At 39.3% G+C, this 15,389-nt stretch overlaps 1 protein-coding gene across 1 annotated transcript in view; it reads left to right on the top strand.

Moving 5' to 3' along the window:
* PDE6C (phosphodiesterase 6C) overlaps positions 1–10,477 on the top strand; it is a 40,970-nt gene extending 30,493 nt beyond the window's left edge. Inside the window, exons 16-21 of the mRNA XM_070753976.1 lie at positions 789–896; positions 984–1,047; positions 4,126–4,200; positions 4,286–4,369; positions 6,520–6,670; positions 9,883–10,477. Of these exons, the coding sequence (XP_070610077.1) occupies positions 789–896; positions 984–1,047; positions 4,126–4,200; positions 4,286–4,369; positions 6,520–6,670; positions 9,883–9,947 (547 nt within the window). The 3' untranslated portion in view covers positions 9,948–10,477. The remainder of the gene's footprint in view (positions 1–788; positions 897–983; positions 1,048–4,125; positions 4,201–4,285; positions 4,370–6,519; positions 6,671–9,882) is intronic.
* Positions 10,478–15,389: the final 4,912 nt, after the last annotated feature.

Below are 15,389 nucleotides of genomic sequence, written 5' to 3'. Positions count from 1 at the left end.
ATAAAAGAAAAAGATACATTTGTCAAGAATCATGTGGTACAACACTTAATGATTGTCGTAGGGGTCAAATAAGCAATGAAGAAACAATCAATATTAATAAAAAAATCTTAGGATACAAGCAACAAGTTACAGTCATACAGTCATAAGTGGGAGGAAAAGGACTTAGTAAAGAGTTTGACAGTGTTGAATTGTTTGTTTAGTAGAGTGATGGCATTCGGGAAAAAACTGTTCTTGTGTCTAGTTGTCTTGGTGTACAGTGCTCTGTAGCGATGTTTTGAGTTATGATATAAATGACATAAAACCTTAATTGAATTCATCTATGACTATGTCTGCTTTAAACTTTTGCATATCTACGCATCATAAAAACGATTGCATTCCAATGTACTTTCTGTAATATTTCTACTTAAAAACACAATGTAAATGTGATACTGAGATTTAATAAGAAAACTCAACATGATTCAAGCATCAGGGCATTATGATACTTAAAATATAGCATGATAAAACATTATTCCTTTCTGCATTATCAACTAATCTGTTGGCCGGGCTCCTAAAATCTATGAATTGAATTCAGTGGTGCAATTCTGTTGATTGATCTGCATCTCTAAGGAGTTTTTCATACATCTTTCAAATGTGGTTTGGGGGCTTGGGGACCATCCAGAGCAGATTTGGATCATCCTGGAAGGGAGGGGAGGTGAAAGTTCAAACTCTTCACACAATACTGGAAGTTGAAGCAGACCCACAAAAATGTGACTTGTATATATATTACAAAAGTTACTGTTTTTTCTCAGGAAAAGGACTATGTTTCAAAAAATAGTGGATGTCACTGAAAAAATGGAAGACGAGAATGAAGCCATTAAATACATAACTATGGATCCTACCAAAAAAGAAGTCATCATGTAAGTAGATTTAATGTTTCTCTTCCTGCAACATGGAGTGTGCTGAATTCTTTTAAAAATGTCTAAATCTATTATTTTTATTTCAAGGGCTATGATGATGACCGGCTGTGACCTTTCTGCCATCACTAAACCTTGGGAGGTGCAAAGTAAGGTGAGCACCATAAGAATCAAGAAAAACTCAGAATTTAATATATGCTATTCGGTCTATTTGTTGAATTTGCAAAGCAATTTAGACATAATGCAAAAAAGGGGAAATTTGAGACAGTGGTACCTCTTCTTACGAACACCTCTACTAATGAACTTTTTGAGATACGAACCTGGTGTTTATGATTTTTTTGCCTCTTCTTCCAAACTATTTTCACCTTACGAACCCGAGCCGCTGCTGCTGGGAAACCCCACCTCCGGACTTCTGTTGCTAGCCGAAGCGCCCGTTCTTGTGTTGCTGGGATTCCCCTGAGGCTCGCCTCGCTGGGATTCCCTTAATTTTTGCCGGCGCTACTTTGAATCCCAGCAAGGGGAGGCTTAGGGAAATCCCAACAACACTAGAACGGGCGCTTCGGCTGGCAATGGAAGTCTGGAGGCGGGGATTCCCAGTGGCGCAAGGCAAAAGGGGTGACTTTTGGGATGGGGTTGCACACATTATTTGCTTTTACATTGATTCCTATGAGGAAAATTGCTTCTTCTTACAAACCTTTCTATTTACGAACCTGGTCACGGAACAAATTAAGTTCGTAAGAAGAAGTACCACTGTATATATATTTTTAAGGAAGCAAAACTCCTTCATGAGTCCTTCCAGTTCGGACCAAAGCCCAATCTACCCCTGAAATACTCCATGTATTTTAAACCAAAGGCCATACTGGACTCTGGATGCATTACACTAAATCAGATCAAAATTTAATTTGGGTAATACAATGCAAGCCAATTCATTTAATGAACTTAATACAGGGACCATATTAATGTTTGTATATTTTAATGATTTCCCCCTCTGAGACAATTTAAAATTACAAATAAATGGTAAATTTTAGTTCAGATGACAGAAGGGAAATATATATGCAAACTTTTTAAGGTCTGCCTGTCCTCAGATGTCTTTCATCAAACATTTCTGCTAAGTCTGTTGTTAAGAAAATGTCATCTTTTTTATTGCTCCATGAATTGTCAACTAGGTCTCTCATGTCCAATCCCACTTTAAAGCTATTGTTCCCACAACTATGACATCTGCAAATTGTGTGGTGAGGACCACATTACTGGAACTTCCTTGACAAACATCTGATCATGATTTATATGAGGATCCACTTTTAGTAGTGGAAAGAAAGTAAATGTTCATTACTTAGTTTTACATAACTTTAACATGTTCTGCTTTAAGAAATAGTCTCTACCCATGTTTACCAACCATTTCATCATGTCTATAACTATTTTTTTTTGTTAAGATATTTAAAAAATAAAGACAAGGTTCTAAAGCAGCAGTCCCCAATCTTTCCAAGGAGGGGATGCGAGGGAGTGGGGATAGTTTTATGCGAGTGGCAGGCGAGTGAATGGAGCTGCACACGCAGATGCGAGGACCTGCCACTTGCATGAATGGAGTAGTGCCAGCAGCAGATTGCTACCGGTATGGATAAGAAAACCACACCAGTAGTGAAAGTTGAGCTGCACGCATAGCTTTACTTCTTCTGCAGGCATGTGCCTGTGTCCCAGCAAGATTTTGCTTCTGTGCATGCACACGAGGGAATGTGCACATCAGATTTCGGTGGTTTTTTGCTTCTGCACATGCGTGGAAGCAAAAAAACCACTAAAATCTCTCTCACACGCATGTCCCCTCACAAGATTTTGCTTCGTGTGCATGCGCAGAAGCAAAAATCTCACTCAGGTGCATGTTGTTGTTATTATTATTATTATTATTATTATTATTATTATTATTATTATTATTAATTAGATGTGTATGCCGCCCCGCTCCGAGGATCCGAGGATGCAATACAAACAATATGTATACAGATCTAATAGTTTAAAAACAGTAACTAAAATCCCATTATATTAAAAACAGTCAGTCTACTCAATCACATCCATATACCTGTATAACATTTAACGGTCAGAGAAGAAGGGGGCATGATCTAGCTGCCCCATGCCTGGCGACATAGATGGGTCTTAAGTGTCTTGCAGAAGGTGAGGAGTGTGGAGGCAGTACGAATCTCCGGAGGGAGCTGATTCCAGAGGGCAGGGGCCACCACAGAGAAGGCTCTTCCCCTAGGTCCCACCAGACGACATTGTTTGGTTGACGGGACCTGAAGAAGGCCAACTCTGTGGGACCTTATCGGTCGCTGGGGTGTATGCGGCAGAAGGTGGTCCCGTAAGTATTCTGGTCCAATGCCATGTAGGCCTTTGTAGGTCATTACCAACACTTTGAATTGTGTCCGAAAACCAATCGGCAGCCAATGTAGGCCGTGGAGTGTTGAAGAAACATGGGTGTATCTGGGGAGATCCATGACGGCTCACACACCCACGTTCTGCACGATTTGCAGTTTCCGAACACTCTTCAAACGTAGCCCCATGTAGAGAGCATTGCAATAGTCGAACCTCGAGGTGATGAGGGCGCACCAGGCAGACCTGGGCAAACGCCCCCGCTTGCCACAGCCGAAAGATGGCGTTCTAACATCAGCTGTGGATCGAGGAGGACGCCCAAATTACGGACCCTCTTTGAGAGAGTCAGTGATCCCCCCCCCCAGGGTAATGGACGGACAGATGGAATTGTCCTTGGGAGGCAAAACCCACAGCTACTCCATCTTGTCATGGTTGAGTTTGAGCCTGTTGACACCCATCCAGACCCCAACAGCCTCCAGGTACCGGCACATCACTTCCACTGCTTCACCAAGTAGTGGCAACTCACACCTGACAAGTGCATAAGCATGAATGCTCAACCGCCATTTGTGCAACCTAGCTCCAAACAGGATGCACCTGATAGTGGGTGGCAGCTCCAGGTTTAAGGACCCCAGTTTTTAAACAGTTACAATTTTTCCATAGAAAAAAATATTTTTCTCTGTCCTTCTGTACAATATCCTTTTCTTGGATCAATGTATGCTTTGATGGAGGGGAGAGGGGAGGCATAGAAATCAAATTAATAATAATAATAATAATAATAATAATAATAATAATAATAATAATAATAATAATATCTAATTACTCTACTTTCTGACAACAATTGTGAAAAACATAAAATTAATTCTTATCCGTTCCTCAGGTTGCTTTGATGGTTGCAAGTGAATTTTGGGAGCAAGGTGATCTTGAACGAACCGTCTTACAGCAACAGCCAATTGTAAGCATCCTACACAGCAGCAATGTATTCAATCTTAAAAAATAAGATTACAAGCCCACTAATTACTTTCTTCAATTCTTTCTAGGCTTTGATGGACAGAGCCAAAAGGGATGAATTACCGAAGCTTCAATGTGGTTTCATTGATTTTGTATGTACCTTTGTGTATAAGGTAAGGGATAGCTTCGTATCATTCCATTTTATTATGTATGTTCTTAATGTAGAAATACAAAATATGAGATTAAATCTGGACAGAACCAGGGGTGGGATTCAGCCAGTTCAGACGGTTTCAGGCAAACCGGTTGTTATGAATCTGGGCTGTTTGGTGAAACAGAAAGTCCCTCCATTGCTTGGCCCCGCCCTTCCTGACTCTCTCTGCCCCACCCACCCTACTTTGCAGTCACTTCTTTTCTCACCTCATCTGCTTGGGCCACTCGCTGGCCTTGCTCGTAGCTTGCCTAGACCCTAGACCACATGGCACCTGCGGCCTAGCTATTTTCCTGTTCCCTCACCTGCTATCGTGACTCCCTAGCCATCGCATCTTGCCTAGGCCCTCTCCAGTTCCCTCACCGGCTTGCCTGCTTTCCCAGCTCTCCAGCAATTGCAGCTTGCCTAGGCCCCTAGCTTCTCTCTGGCTTCCTCACTCCCAAGCCTTCCCCGCTCCCTAGTTTTAGGTAAATAAGTTGCTGTTTTGCTTTACACCTCAATCCCAGGGCCGTTGCATGCATCCTCCCTGGGAAATCTATGTTCACTGCCCATGCTTGCTTAGAACCTCTGGCCTCAAACCATGGTCCTCAGGGCTTAAGCAATTTATCTGTCCTGCAGTCTGCTGCACTCAGCCGAAGAACCATGAGGGGGGCAGTGCAGACACGGGGGGGGGAGTGTCACAGGCCCAAGGGGCCAAAGCATTTTGGGTTCTTACTGGTAAGAAATCCTACCCAGAAAGCCCTGCAGCGGAGAGAAGCAGACACCGACCTAGAGATCACATGGAGCATCTCTCCGCCTGAGGTTTGCCCAGCACCAACAAGGGCTGCAAGAAGCAGCCACAAGATCAAGCAACATCTTATAGCTGCAGAGCTTCTTCAGCCCTTGTTGGTGCTGGGCCAAGCCTTGGTCACTCAGGGAGATGCTCCATGTGCTGTTCAGGTCGGCTGCTGCTTCTCTCCACTGCTACTGTTGCTGGGAGAGCGTCTTGGGCAGCACAGTGAAATTTAGCATCCGTGAGCCACCACTTTGGGTCCTGTAACATGTCCTATCTGGAAAGCACTGCAGTGCAGTGGAGAGAAGCAGCATTCTTCTACCTGGCTGCTTCTCTCTGCAGCAGCACTTTTCTAATGGGACTTACTGGACCCAAAGTGGCGGCTCGTGGATGCTAAATTTCACTGTGATGACCAAGACGCTCTCCCAGTGGCGGAGAGAAGCAGCCACCAACCCAGTAAGCATATGGAATGTCTTTCCGAGTGACCGAGTCTCGTTGTGCCTTACTTGAAGTTGTCAGCCCTTCATTTAAAAATTTCCTCAAAAGAGGGAGGAAGTCCGGCCCCCAGCCCCTTTGTTGGACCCGGAAGCCTTGCCTGCCCACTCCTCAGGAGACTAGCCAGGAACGGCTGGTGGGCTCAGGCTATTCAGGCCGGCTGGCTCGTGGGTAGGGGGACGCCAGACTGGTGTGCGAATGATGCTCAGGATGGACCTGTTTTTCACTCATTTTTGTGAAAAATGGGGGCACACAGAGTGTTTGGAAAGCATGCAGAGTCTTCTCGGGGGCTGGGGGAAAGCAAAAACAGTCCCGTTTTTCAAAAAAAATTCCCCATTTTCACCCTTTTTTGCAAAAATGTGGTTCACAAAGGGTTTGGGAGGCCTGCAAAGTGCTTTTAAGGGCTGGGGGAAGGCCAAATGCTGTTTTTGCAAAAAAAAAACAAAAAACCAAATTTTGCCCATTTTTTTGCAAAAACGGAGGTGTTTTTGCCTTCCCCCAGCTGTCAATTTTTTGCAAAAATGGGGTGTAGGGGCAAGGCTTTGGAGGGCCAAAATGGCTGTATTTGGTGTCTAAGATGCACCAATATTTACATCCTGAGCCGCCCCGAGTCTACGGAAAGGGGCGGCATACAAATCTAATACATAAATAAATAAATAAAATCCTCCTTTGGGAGGTGGGGAAAGATGCGTCTTATATCCCCCAAAATACGGTATGTAAGAAATGCATCCCTAAAGAAAAATATTGTGCTGGTAAGATTTTTTCAATCCCCTCTATATAAAAATGCATGTGTTGCTACTGCTAATTTTCTATTTCAATGGTAAATAAACATTCCGCTGTTTCTTTAGGAATTCTCAAGGTTCCATAAAGAAATTACACCTATGCTTGATGGTCTTCAAAACAACCGAGTGGAATGGAAAGCTCTAGGCGATATTTATGACGCAAAGATGAAAGCTCTCGAAGAAGAAAAGCAAAAGCTAGAAGAAAATGATAAACCAGGTTAGGCATATAGAAATGCGCTGATTCAAGCAATCCATGGGTATATACAAACATTTCCGTAACCTTGAGAATTTTTGCTGAGTTTGGAACTTAAGGTACCAAATGTAGTTTTAATTGATATAATTTCAAGGTCTGCAGTACATTCCATCAGTTCTTTGCTGCAACAGATTAACCCAGCTATCTTTAGGGATTAGTGTAAATAATGACATATCGTGAGCAAAATCTAAATATCCCAAGAGTCCACTAACTGAAGAAAGTTTAAATTGATTTACACAGAGGATTCTGGAACAATATGAAGCAATAAAGCAGAAAATCAGCCAAAATTCACAATTCTTGTGCTAGATTGCAGAGACTATATTTTAGAGGAAGGGAGGGAGGGAGGACGGATGGAGGGAGGATGGGAAGGAAGGAAGGATGGGAAGGAGGGAGGGAGGAGAGGGAAGGGAAGGGAAATACTAAAAAATACTAATTCATTTTGGGAAGAATCCATCTGAATGCAATCCGAATGCAGTGATCCCTCGAGTTTCGCGATCTCGTTCTTCGCGAAACGCTATATCGCGATTTTTCCACCCGATGACGTCATACGTCATCACCAAGAGTCACTTCTCTGTCTCTTTCTCTTTCTTTCCTGTCATTCTCTGCTTCAATCATTTTCTCATTTCTCTTCCTTCCTTTCTCATCTTTCTTTCTCTCTCTCTTTCTCTATCTTGCTTCTTCCTCTCTCACACTCTCTTCCTCCCTCTCTCATCTCTTTCTTTCCTTCTCTCTCTTTCTCTATCTCTCCCCCTCTTGCTCTCGAGCGGCTGCCTAGCAGCTGATCTGCTTGGCAGCGCAGCAGCAGCGAGGAGCCGAAGATCCGGGTTTCCCCTTTCCGTGGGCAGCGGGGAAACCCGGATCTTCGGCTCCTCGCTGGTGCTGCGCTGCCGAGCAGATCAGCTGCTAGGCAGACGAAAGAATCTTCCCTGGGTCTTCCCCCGCCACCCACGCAAACTCCACCATCTGCGCATGCGCGGCCATGGAAAAAAGGGCACGCATGCGCAGATGGTGTTTTTACTTCCGGAACCCTACATTGCGAAAAATCGATTATTGCGAGGGGTCTGAGAACGGAACCCTCGCGATAATAGAGAGATCACTGTAGTATATTTTAGAGGGACAGTAAAGCAACAAATTTAAAAAGTGCAGACAAACCAAAATGACAGAAATAAGATATACCAATTTTAAACCACTATGTTTACCAAGATCAAATTTAAATAAACCACAGCTGAAAAATATTATCTGTTAACTATTTTGAATGCCAGCTTTTTAACTTCAAAAAGTTAAAATTGTAAATTAGTCTGGGTTTAAGGTTGTGGAACTTAATTTATGAAAATTGTATGATTTAATGAGAATGGGCTTGCTCAATTAATTTCAATTTTTGCTACTGCACAAATTTTTTATATTACATTTTTTTTAAAAAAAATTTGCTGTATCTTGCAAGTGTTTGAGGCCACAATCAAGACTATCCTGAAAATACCGTTGGATCTCTATAACAATGGCTGTAATTTACTTTGACATTTTTCTGACTGTTAATGATACTCATAAATAAAATCCAGTGGCCCCAATCCCACCAAAGTTTCCCCATAAATAGCCCTATTACAGTACTTTACTATGAAAGTATAACCCAGCCTATGGTAAGACATCATCAATTCACTTATATCTCTTTTTGTGATAAGTAGGTGATGTTTTTCTGAAATACATTATTTCCCTGGGCATGATCTCCAATTATATTTCCACTTTGCTGATACTTAAGAATGCTTCTACTTAAGAACTTTTCTAGATAAGAACTGGGTGCTCAAGATTTTTTTACCTCTACTTAATAACCATTTTTTACTTAAGAACCCGAGCCCAGAAAAATTTCCTAGAAAATTTGAGAGCGGCACGAAGGCCCGCCCAGTTTTCTGCCATCCCTCCTTTAATCCCGGCCATCTCGGGCTTTTCTGGGCTACCAGAGGAGCCTTTCGGTGGCGCTTAACGAGGCTTTGGCAGCCCAGAGCAAACAAAGCATTTTCCTTTCTCTGGGTGCTTGGAGGGGGAATAAACTAATTCGCTGTGGTGACTCCCTCATGCTGCCTTCCATACATCTGGCATGAGGTTGCCTCCTGGAGCATCTGGGCACGGAAAGGCAAAAGGGGACTCTCACCTCACCTTCTTCCTTTGGCAGTGACTGTGCTCCTCGTCTTCTTCCTCCTCCTCCTCCTCCCACCCAAAATTTGAGCTTTTCTTTCTTTCCTAATGGGTTTACACGCATCATTTGCTTTTACATTGATTCCTATGGGAAAAATTGCTTCTACTTAAGAACCTGGTCAGGGAATGAATTAAGTTCTTAAGTAGAGGTACCATTGTAAAATGGTAGGCTGGTAGCTGGAGTTGGAGAATGTAGAAATTCAACACTAGCATTGTCCAGGGCTCACCATCAAAATCTCCCCCCCCCCCCCCCGCTTCAATCTTTTGTGGAACATCTAGCAACCTTTCTGAGTTGAGAAAGGCTGATATGTACTATATATACTATTCTGATAGCTTCCATGCTGTATATTCCTTCCTTCAACCACTGAGCAGCAGGTTCTATGCAGCTGTTAAAGTTATTGCCCTGTATATACATTAGTTATCTAAAGTACAAAGATTGACTTCCTGGTATAAATAAGTAAAACACCTCAAAATTCAAGTGAAAATTATACTGTTAATTATACTTCAGCATTTCAGCAGATAGGTCATGGATCAAATTGCCATACAGATGAAAAGAAAAAAAATAACATAGTATCATAGTGATCCCCAGTTTTCAAATTTAAGTTTAATTCTAATATTGATTGTGCTAATGTAAATAAATAAGAAAAGAGTCATATAACAAATACAATCTGGTGTAATCATTTCAAATCAACTGAGAGCAGCTTATATTGGTCAAGTAGAAAAGAGGGTTATATTGTCCTATCATTTAATTGTATATACCAAAATGTCCACTGAGAAATTTTGTATGATGTTTTATACGTCTGATAATTAATCATTGGTTATAATAGAAAAATTGCACCAGAGTACATTCAATGTGGTCAGCAGTGAAAATGGGTTGAACTTTCAAATGATTAGATGATTCTTTTGATGCTAAAGTATACATCAATAAACCATTTCAAAAATTAAAATGCATGCATATTTATACATTGTTGGGTTTTTTTCCATTTTAGCAGGAGAAGTTGCTGGAAATGGAGAATCAGCAGATGGCAAATCAAAAACATGTGTAATTTTATAATTAAATGGAAGCCATTTCTGCTACAATCAAGACACCTATCAACATTTTCAGTGAGCTCAAGGATTTCTGTCAATATAACGGAGCATAAACTGTTCAGTCTTTATTCATCTACAATGAAAGTGGAACATTTTTACCAGTGGAAAGTGGAACATTTTAAAGAAATGACTAACGTGAAATTACTTTGTCAAAAGTGATTGTGGACTCATTTCTTGGTTGCTGCTCTTCTCAGTTAACAGTATTTATTTAATATATTAAACCCTGTGAACTTTCAGGAGACTATAATTTTACACAACTTTCAGTTAATTTCATATGATAAAATTCAATATTGCACAAAACAGAGCACTGTAATTGTAGCATTGTAATTATTAATGCACAGAAGTAAGTTTTATATTATGTTTAGTTACTTTATTTTATTTATTTATTTATTTATTTATTTATTTATTGGATTTGTATGCCGCCCCTCTCTGTAGACTCCCCTGGAATAATTCATGTTCATATACTTTTACTATTACCAATAAAGTTATAGGTCATATCATTTTGAAAGTTCTTTTTGTAACATAAACTTATGGCTAGAAACAGGCTTATTTCATAAATATATCTAAATCTAGCAAAAGGATTCTAATACAGAGAGTGCTCAACTTATGACCATCACTGAATTATGCTTGTAAGTTATTGTAGATGTAAGTCCACACAATCAGACCCGAATTTTCAATACTTATTTACAGCAGTTGTTAATAGTGTGATTGTTAAATGAATCCATTTTTCACAATGGACATTTTTTTCCAAAAACTGGAAGTAATGTCCTAAACTGACAAAACAACATTGCAAATTATGGTTATATGAATGCAAGATGCTGCAAACAAGCCATAAAGATATTTTGGGTAATTTCTCAGTTTAGCCTACAAATGTTGTATTGACTCAGGGAAATGAATTATATCTTTTATACTTATATCTACTGTATATAATTGTCTCTTTGATAATAATTACACATTATTTCCACATTAAGGGTGTTTAAAACAATCCAAATGGAAAATTACAAGGTGGAAGTTTTTCAATAGTAATTTGTCTTTTGAAAACTAAAAGGAATGGGAAAACCTGCTAACCATTATTAGCTATGAAATCTAAGGTCATGAAATCCAATCATAGATTTTTATGTCTCCATATTGATTGAATTCATCATCCATATATAGATGGATTATTTTCAGAGGAAATTTAAGACAACAGGGCAATGGAGAGATTTTCATTACATTCTTTTCTGTAATAAGACTCCCAATATAAACAAGGTTACAGAAATGATAACACTACCCCAGCATGGTAATACCTAACAGTTATACCATTATGTTTTTCTATCTTGAAATACAAAACATGTTCTTTAGAATAAAGATGGAAGTATTTCCCCTTTCCCAAAGGGCAGGTAAATGTTTCCTGTATATTTTAAAGATAACAACCATGAATAACCAGATTCTAGGTCTGTTCCATTAATTTGCTGCTATTGTAGTTCGATAATTATTTCATTTGTTCGTTCATTCCTTTATTTGTAAGCTGCCTTATCTAATGATTCTAGATGGCTGGCACAAGATAACTGGATAATGTAGAACTAAAATGCAGCCGAGATATAAATATCCATGTTTTTCTTTACAAAATAGAGATACAAGAGGATATGATTGAATTAGATCAGTATGTGCAGATGTGTTTCAATAACTTCATTACAAAGTTCTACATGAAATCTAACCTTCAAAATAGACAGATGTTTAATAGGGTTTGGTTGAGCAGCTATCGCAAACAGCTCCTGTAAATCTCTTGAGAGACCAGGTAGATAGATGTAAACGGGCTGCCACTTATTGGATTTGATTGCCATCTTGCAACGTGTCAAAGAATTAACCTTTAAATCCATCTTCTTATGTAAAGAATCCCTCAAAGACTACCACCTTTCTTTGCCATTTGAGGACATCCTAGTTTAGCCTTGTTTCACCCTTACTTGTGTATGCATGATCTGTGAAAAATGCAGTTTATTTTAAGTAGCTCTTTGAGAGTCAGTCCTTTGAGAATCTGAGTGAGGAAACAAACTCCGCAATGCTACTTTTACTTCTTGTAGGGTATGTAACAGCATATCAACCATTTGCCAGGGTCTCTCTCTCTGTCCCTTCCTACCCTTTGCAGAATCAAAGTGAATTTTTTCTAAAATCTATTTCTCACCCCCTCTCTTCTCATTACTGTTTTATTGTTAATCTAAGAGTTCTTCAATAGTCAACTTCATCTGTGGTTTTATTTATTTTGTTCTATTCATTTATTTATTTTGTCAAAACATGTACAAGATAGCAGGTATTGGTATGAAAATAAACAAAAGCAGAGTAGGTACAGGTAAATTTGGACAATAGAATAAGACAGGGACAGTAGGCACAGTAGTGTGCTTATACACACCCCTTCCAGACCTCTTAGGAATGGGGTGAGGGTGACTGTAGACAGTCTAAGATTAAAGTTTTGGGGGGTTGGGGAAGAAATTAGAGTCAAGTAGCTCTAAGTTATCTCAGCCCAAAATTTCAAGTACGGGGGAATAAGGTATTCTGTTGCAAGCAGAGGGGTGGAGAACTCTTTGTATGAAATATTTATGGACTCTCTCAATTGTATTAATGTCTGATATGCAATCCGGGTTCAAGACAGGTGAGCTGTATTCAAGAATTGGTCTAGCAAATGTTTTGTACGCTCTGGTTAGCAGTGTAATATTGCCAGAGAAGAAGCTGCGCAAGATTAGATTAACAACACCTAGTGCCTTTTTGGCAATGTTGTTACAATGGGCTCTGCTACTTTGGTCATTGGGTCATTTTTTTCAGCACAAAGTGAGATATTTGAACATTCATCCGGGTTCTGCATTATACCAGAAATATGGAATCAGGAATTGGATTAGATGGCATATTCATTCAACTGTTAGCTTTTAAAGTGTTAGTCACCTCCTTTTGAATATCATTGTATGTCCACAGATGTGCCCTACGTTGATTTCAAGTGTAGTGAAAACACTTCATCTCATTTGCTCATGTTACTAGGACTCTGCAAAGCATAGAAAAGAGGGGCTTCACATCAGCGATAGAGCAAAGAAAGTACCCTAGATTTTGCTGCAGTTGTCAGTTCTACTTTTGCCAAGACATTTTCAGTTTGCTACAGTTACATCTTTCCAAGGTTTCTGCTTGGAAGAGTTTCCAAAGTTTCCAGGAAAGATGCAGTTGTGGAGTTGCAAACAGAGGCTATGTGATTTGTCCCTACCCTTCCGTGAAACAGCTGTTGGCCTTCAAGACTGAAGTATTACCCAGCAGTATTAATCATCCCCCTTTAATGACAAACTCAGGTGGCTGGCTGGCTGCCAATACAGTGATATCAAACATAAAATTGCTGGGAAACCAGAGGAGACAATGTAAAGAAAGAAGCATATTCACCTGGGAAAAGAGAACTGGAAATATGGTGGATCCTGGGGAAAAATGTATTTATAGAGTTATTTATATTTTTTTTTAAAGTTTGACAGGACTAACTATGATTGTTTATTACTATTATTAAGGGAATGGAGGCTAAAAAATATGAAGAATGGTTACTGGAACTGGGCATGGCTAGGCTAGCGAAGAGAAGGACCAGGGGAGACATGAGAGTGTTCCAATATTTGAGGGACTGTCACAGAGAGGAAGAGGTCAAGCTATTTTCCAAAGTATCTGAAGGCCAGAAAAGGAATAATGGATGGAAACTGACCAAGGAGATTCAATCTAGAAATAAGGAGAAATTTTCTGACAGTGAGAACAGCTTGCCTTCGGAGGTTGTAGGAGCACCATCATTGGAGGCTTCCAAGAAGATATTGGACTGCCATTTGTCGGAAATGGTGTAGGGTCTCCTGCTTGGGCAGGGGGCTGGGCTAGAAAGTCCCTTCCAACTCTATTATTCTGTTATTTTTATTAAAAATGTGAACTCACAACTTCCATTTCTGGAACTGCTGTTATTGCCCTTCTTATCCACTGAGTTCTTCCCCAAAACCTATCATAATGCAATGTGCATCTTAAACAGTGTGGGCTTTCGTAACTGACAGAAGGAAAATTTGTCAGTGTGCCTATTATCTAATTCAAGACTTTTGAATTAGAACCCAGTGTGTCGATAACCATTGAGACCATCACAGCTAGTTATGCAGCAATTTTTCCATTTTCAATGCTTAGTGTTCTTGTCTAATTCTTTATTTTCTATTCTACACTGCCTTCTTTTCAACCAGTTAAATCTGTGTGATCAGTGTCAAGACTGTATTAGTTTTAACCTGTTTACCAATGAGTACTTTTTCAACTATATGATCCTTCCAATTTTTCATTACTGGCATGATTTTTACAAATATTCCAAATGAATCATGTTGGTGACAATGTTATATTGCTGTTATAATTAATTTTCTTAGACAATAAGATCTACCGCTTATTTCTGCTTCTTTGCACAATTTTTACTTCAAATCACAATGATTTTTTATTTCTGGTTTTGATTGAATTAATTCAAATAGTTTTGTCGAGGCTTGAGACACTTTTATAAATGTTTTAACTGTAAGCCATTGCCAAGTTTTATCTTTATTCAACTTTCCCTCAATCTGTTGTATAAATTAATCATGTAATGGCATTCTGCTTATTTTTATTACATCATTTCAGCATTCCATGTTTTGTTTCCTGTACATTCAATAAGTTCCAATTTTTATTTTGCATCTGTACTTGTTCCTGGCTGTCTTTTATATAATCAGTCAACGAATGGTTTTTCTTCTATGACAATTTGTTTGACTTGAAATAAACCTCCTCCTCTCTTTTTGAGAAGGTACAGTATTAATTTATAAGGATGTAATTTATAATGAATATTCATTAGTTTTCTTGTTATTTGGTCCCAACTGGTGTCCAGTTAATTATTCCAGTAGTGTTATCACATCATAGCTATGGCCCAGATATTGATGTCTTTGATGGTGTTTTCACCATTCAATTTTGTTTTTAGCAGTTTTCTCAATCTTTGCATGCATTCTTTACTATTCACATTTTTGACTTCCCATGCTTGATATTATTCAGCTATAAAATGCCCAGATACTTGTAGGTTTCATTGTGTTCCTTCTTGATGGTTTGGTCATTTGGCATTTGGCATTTCAATTCCATTTCTGCTTTATGATTTTACCCCAATTTATTGTTCCTGTAGATTTATCCAAACCTATTTCCATTTCTACATCTGTGTTAAAAATGCTTACAGTATTTATTAATGACTGGATTTCAATTTTTGGTTTTTCACTAAGCTTCAGATCATCCATTAAAAAACAATTTTCTTTTGCCTTTTTAGCTAACCTCGGCTTCTCTAAACTGATTCCCTTTTTATCATCAGTGATAAAACTCTGAATTACATCTGATTATAATTTTTAAAACTTGGCATGATTAAAAATAAAAGCTCCTACCAAAGTTTTAA

The sequence above is a fragment of the Erythrolamprus reginae genome, chromosome 5 (assembly GCF_031021105.1).
Source record: "Erythrolamprus reginae isolate rEryReg1 chromosome 5, rEryReg1.hap1, whole genome shotgun sequence".
Classification (NCBI taxonomy): domain Eukaryota; kingdom Metazoa; phylum Chordata; class Lepidosauria; order Squamata; family Dipsadidae; genus Erythrolamprus; species Erythrolamprus reginae.
The sequence above is the reverse complement of the archived record's forward strand: the minus strand, read 5'-3'. Positions and strand labels throughout refer to the sequence as shown.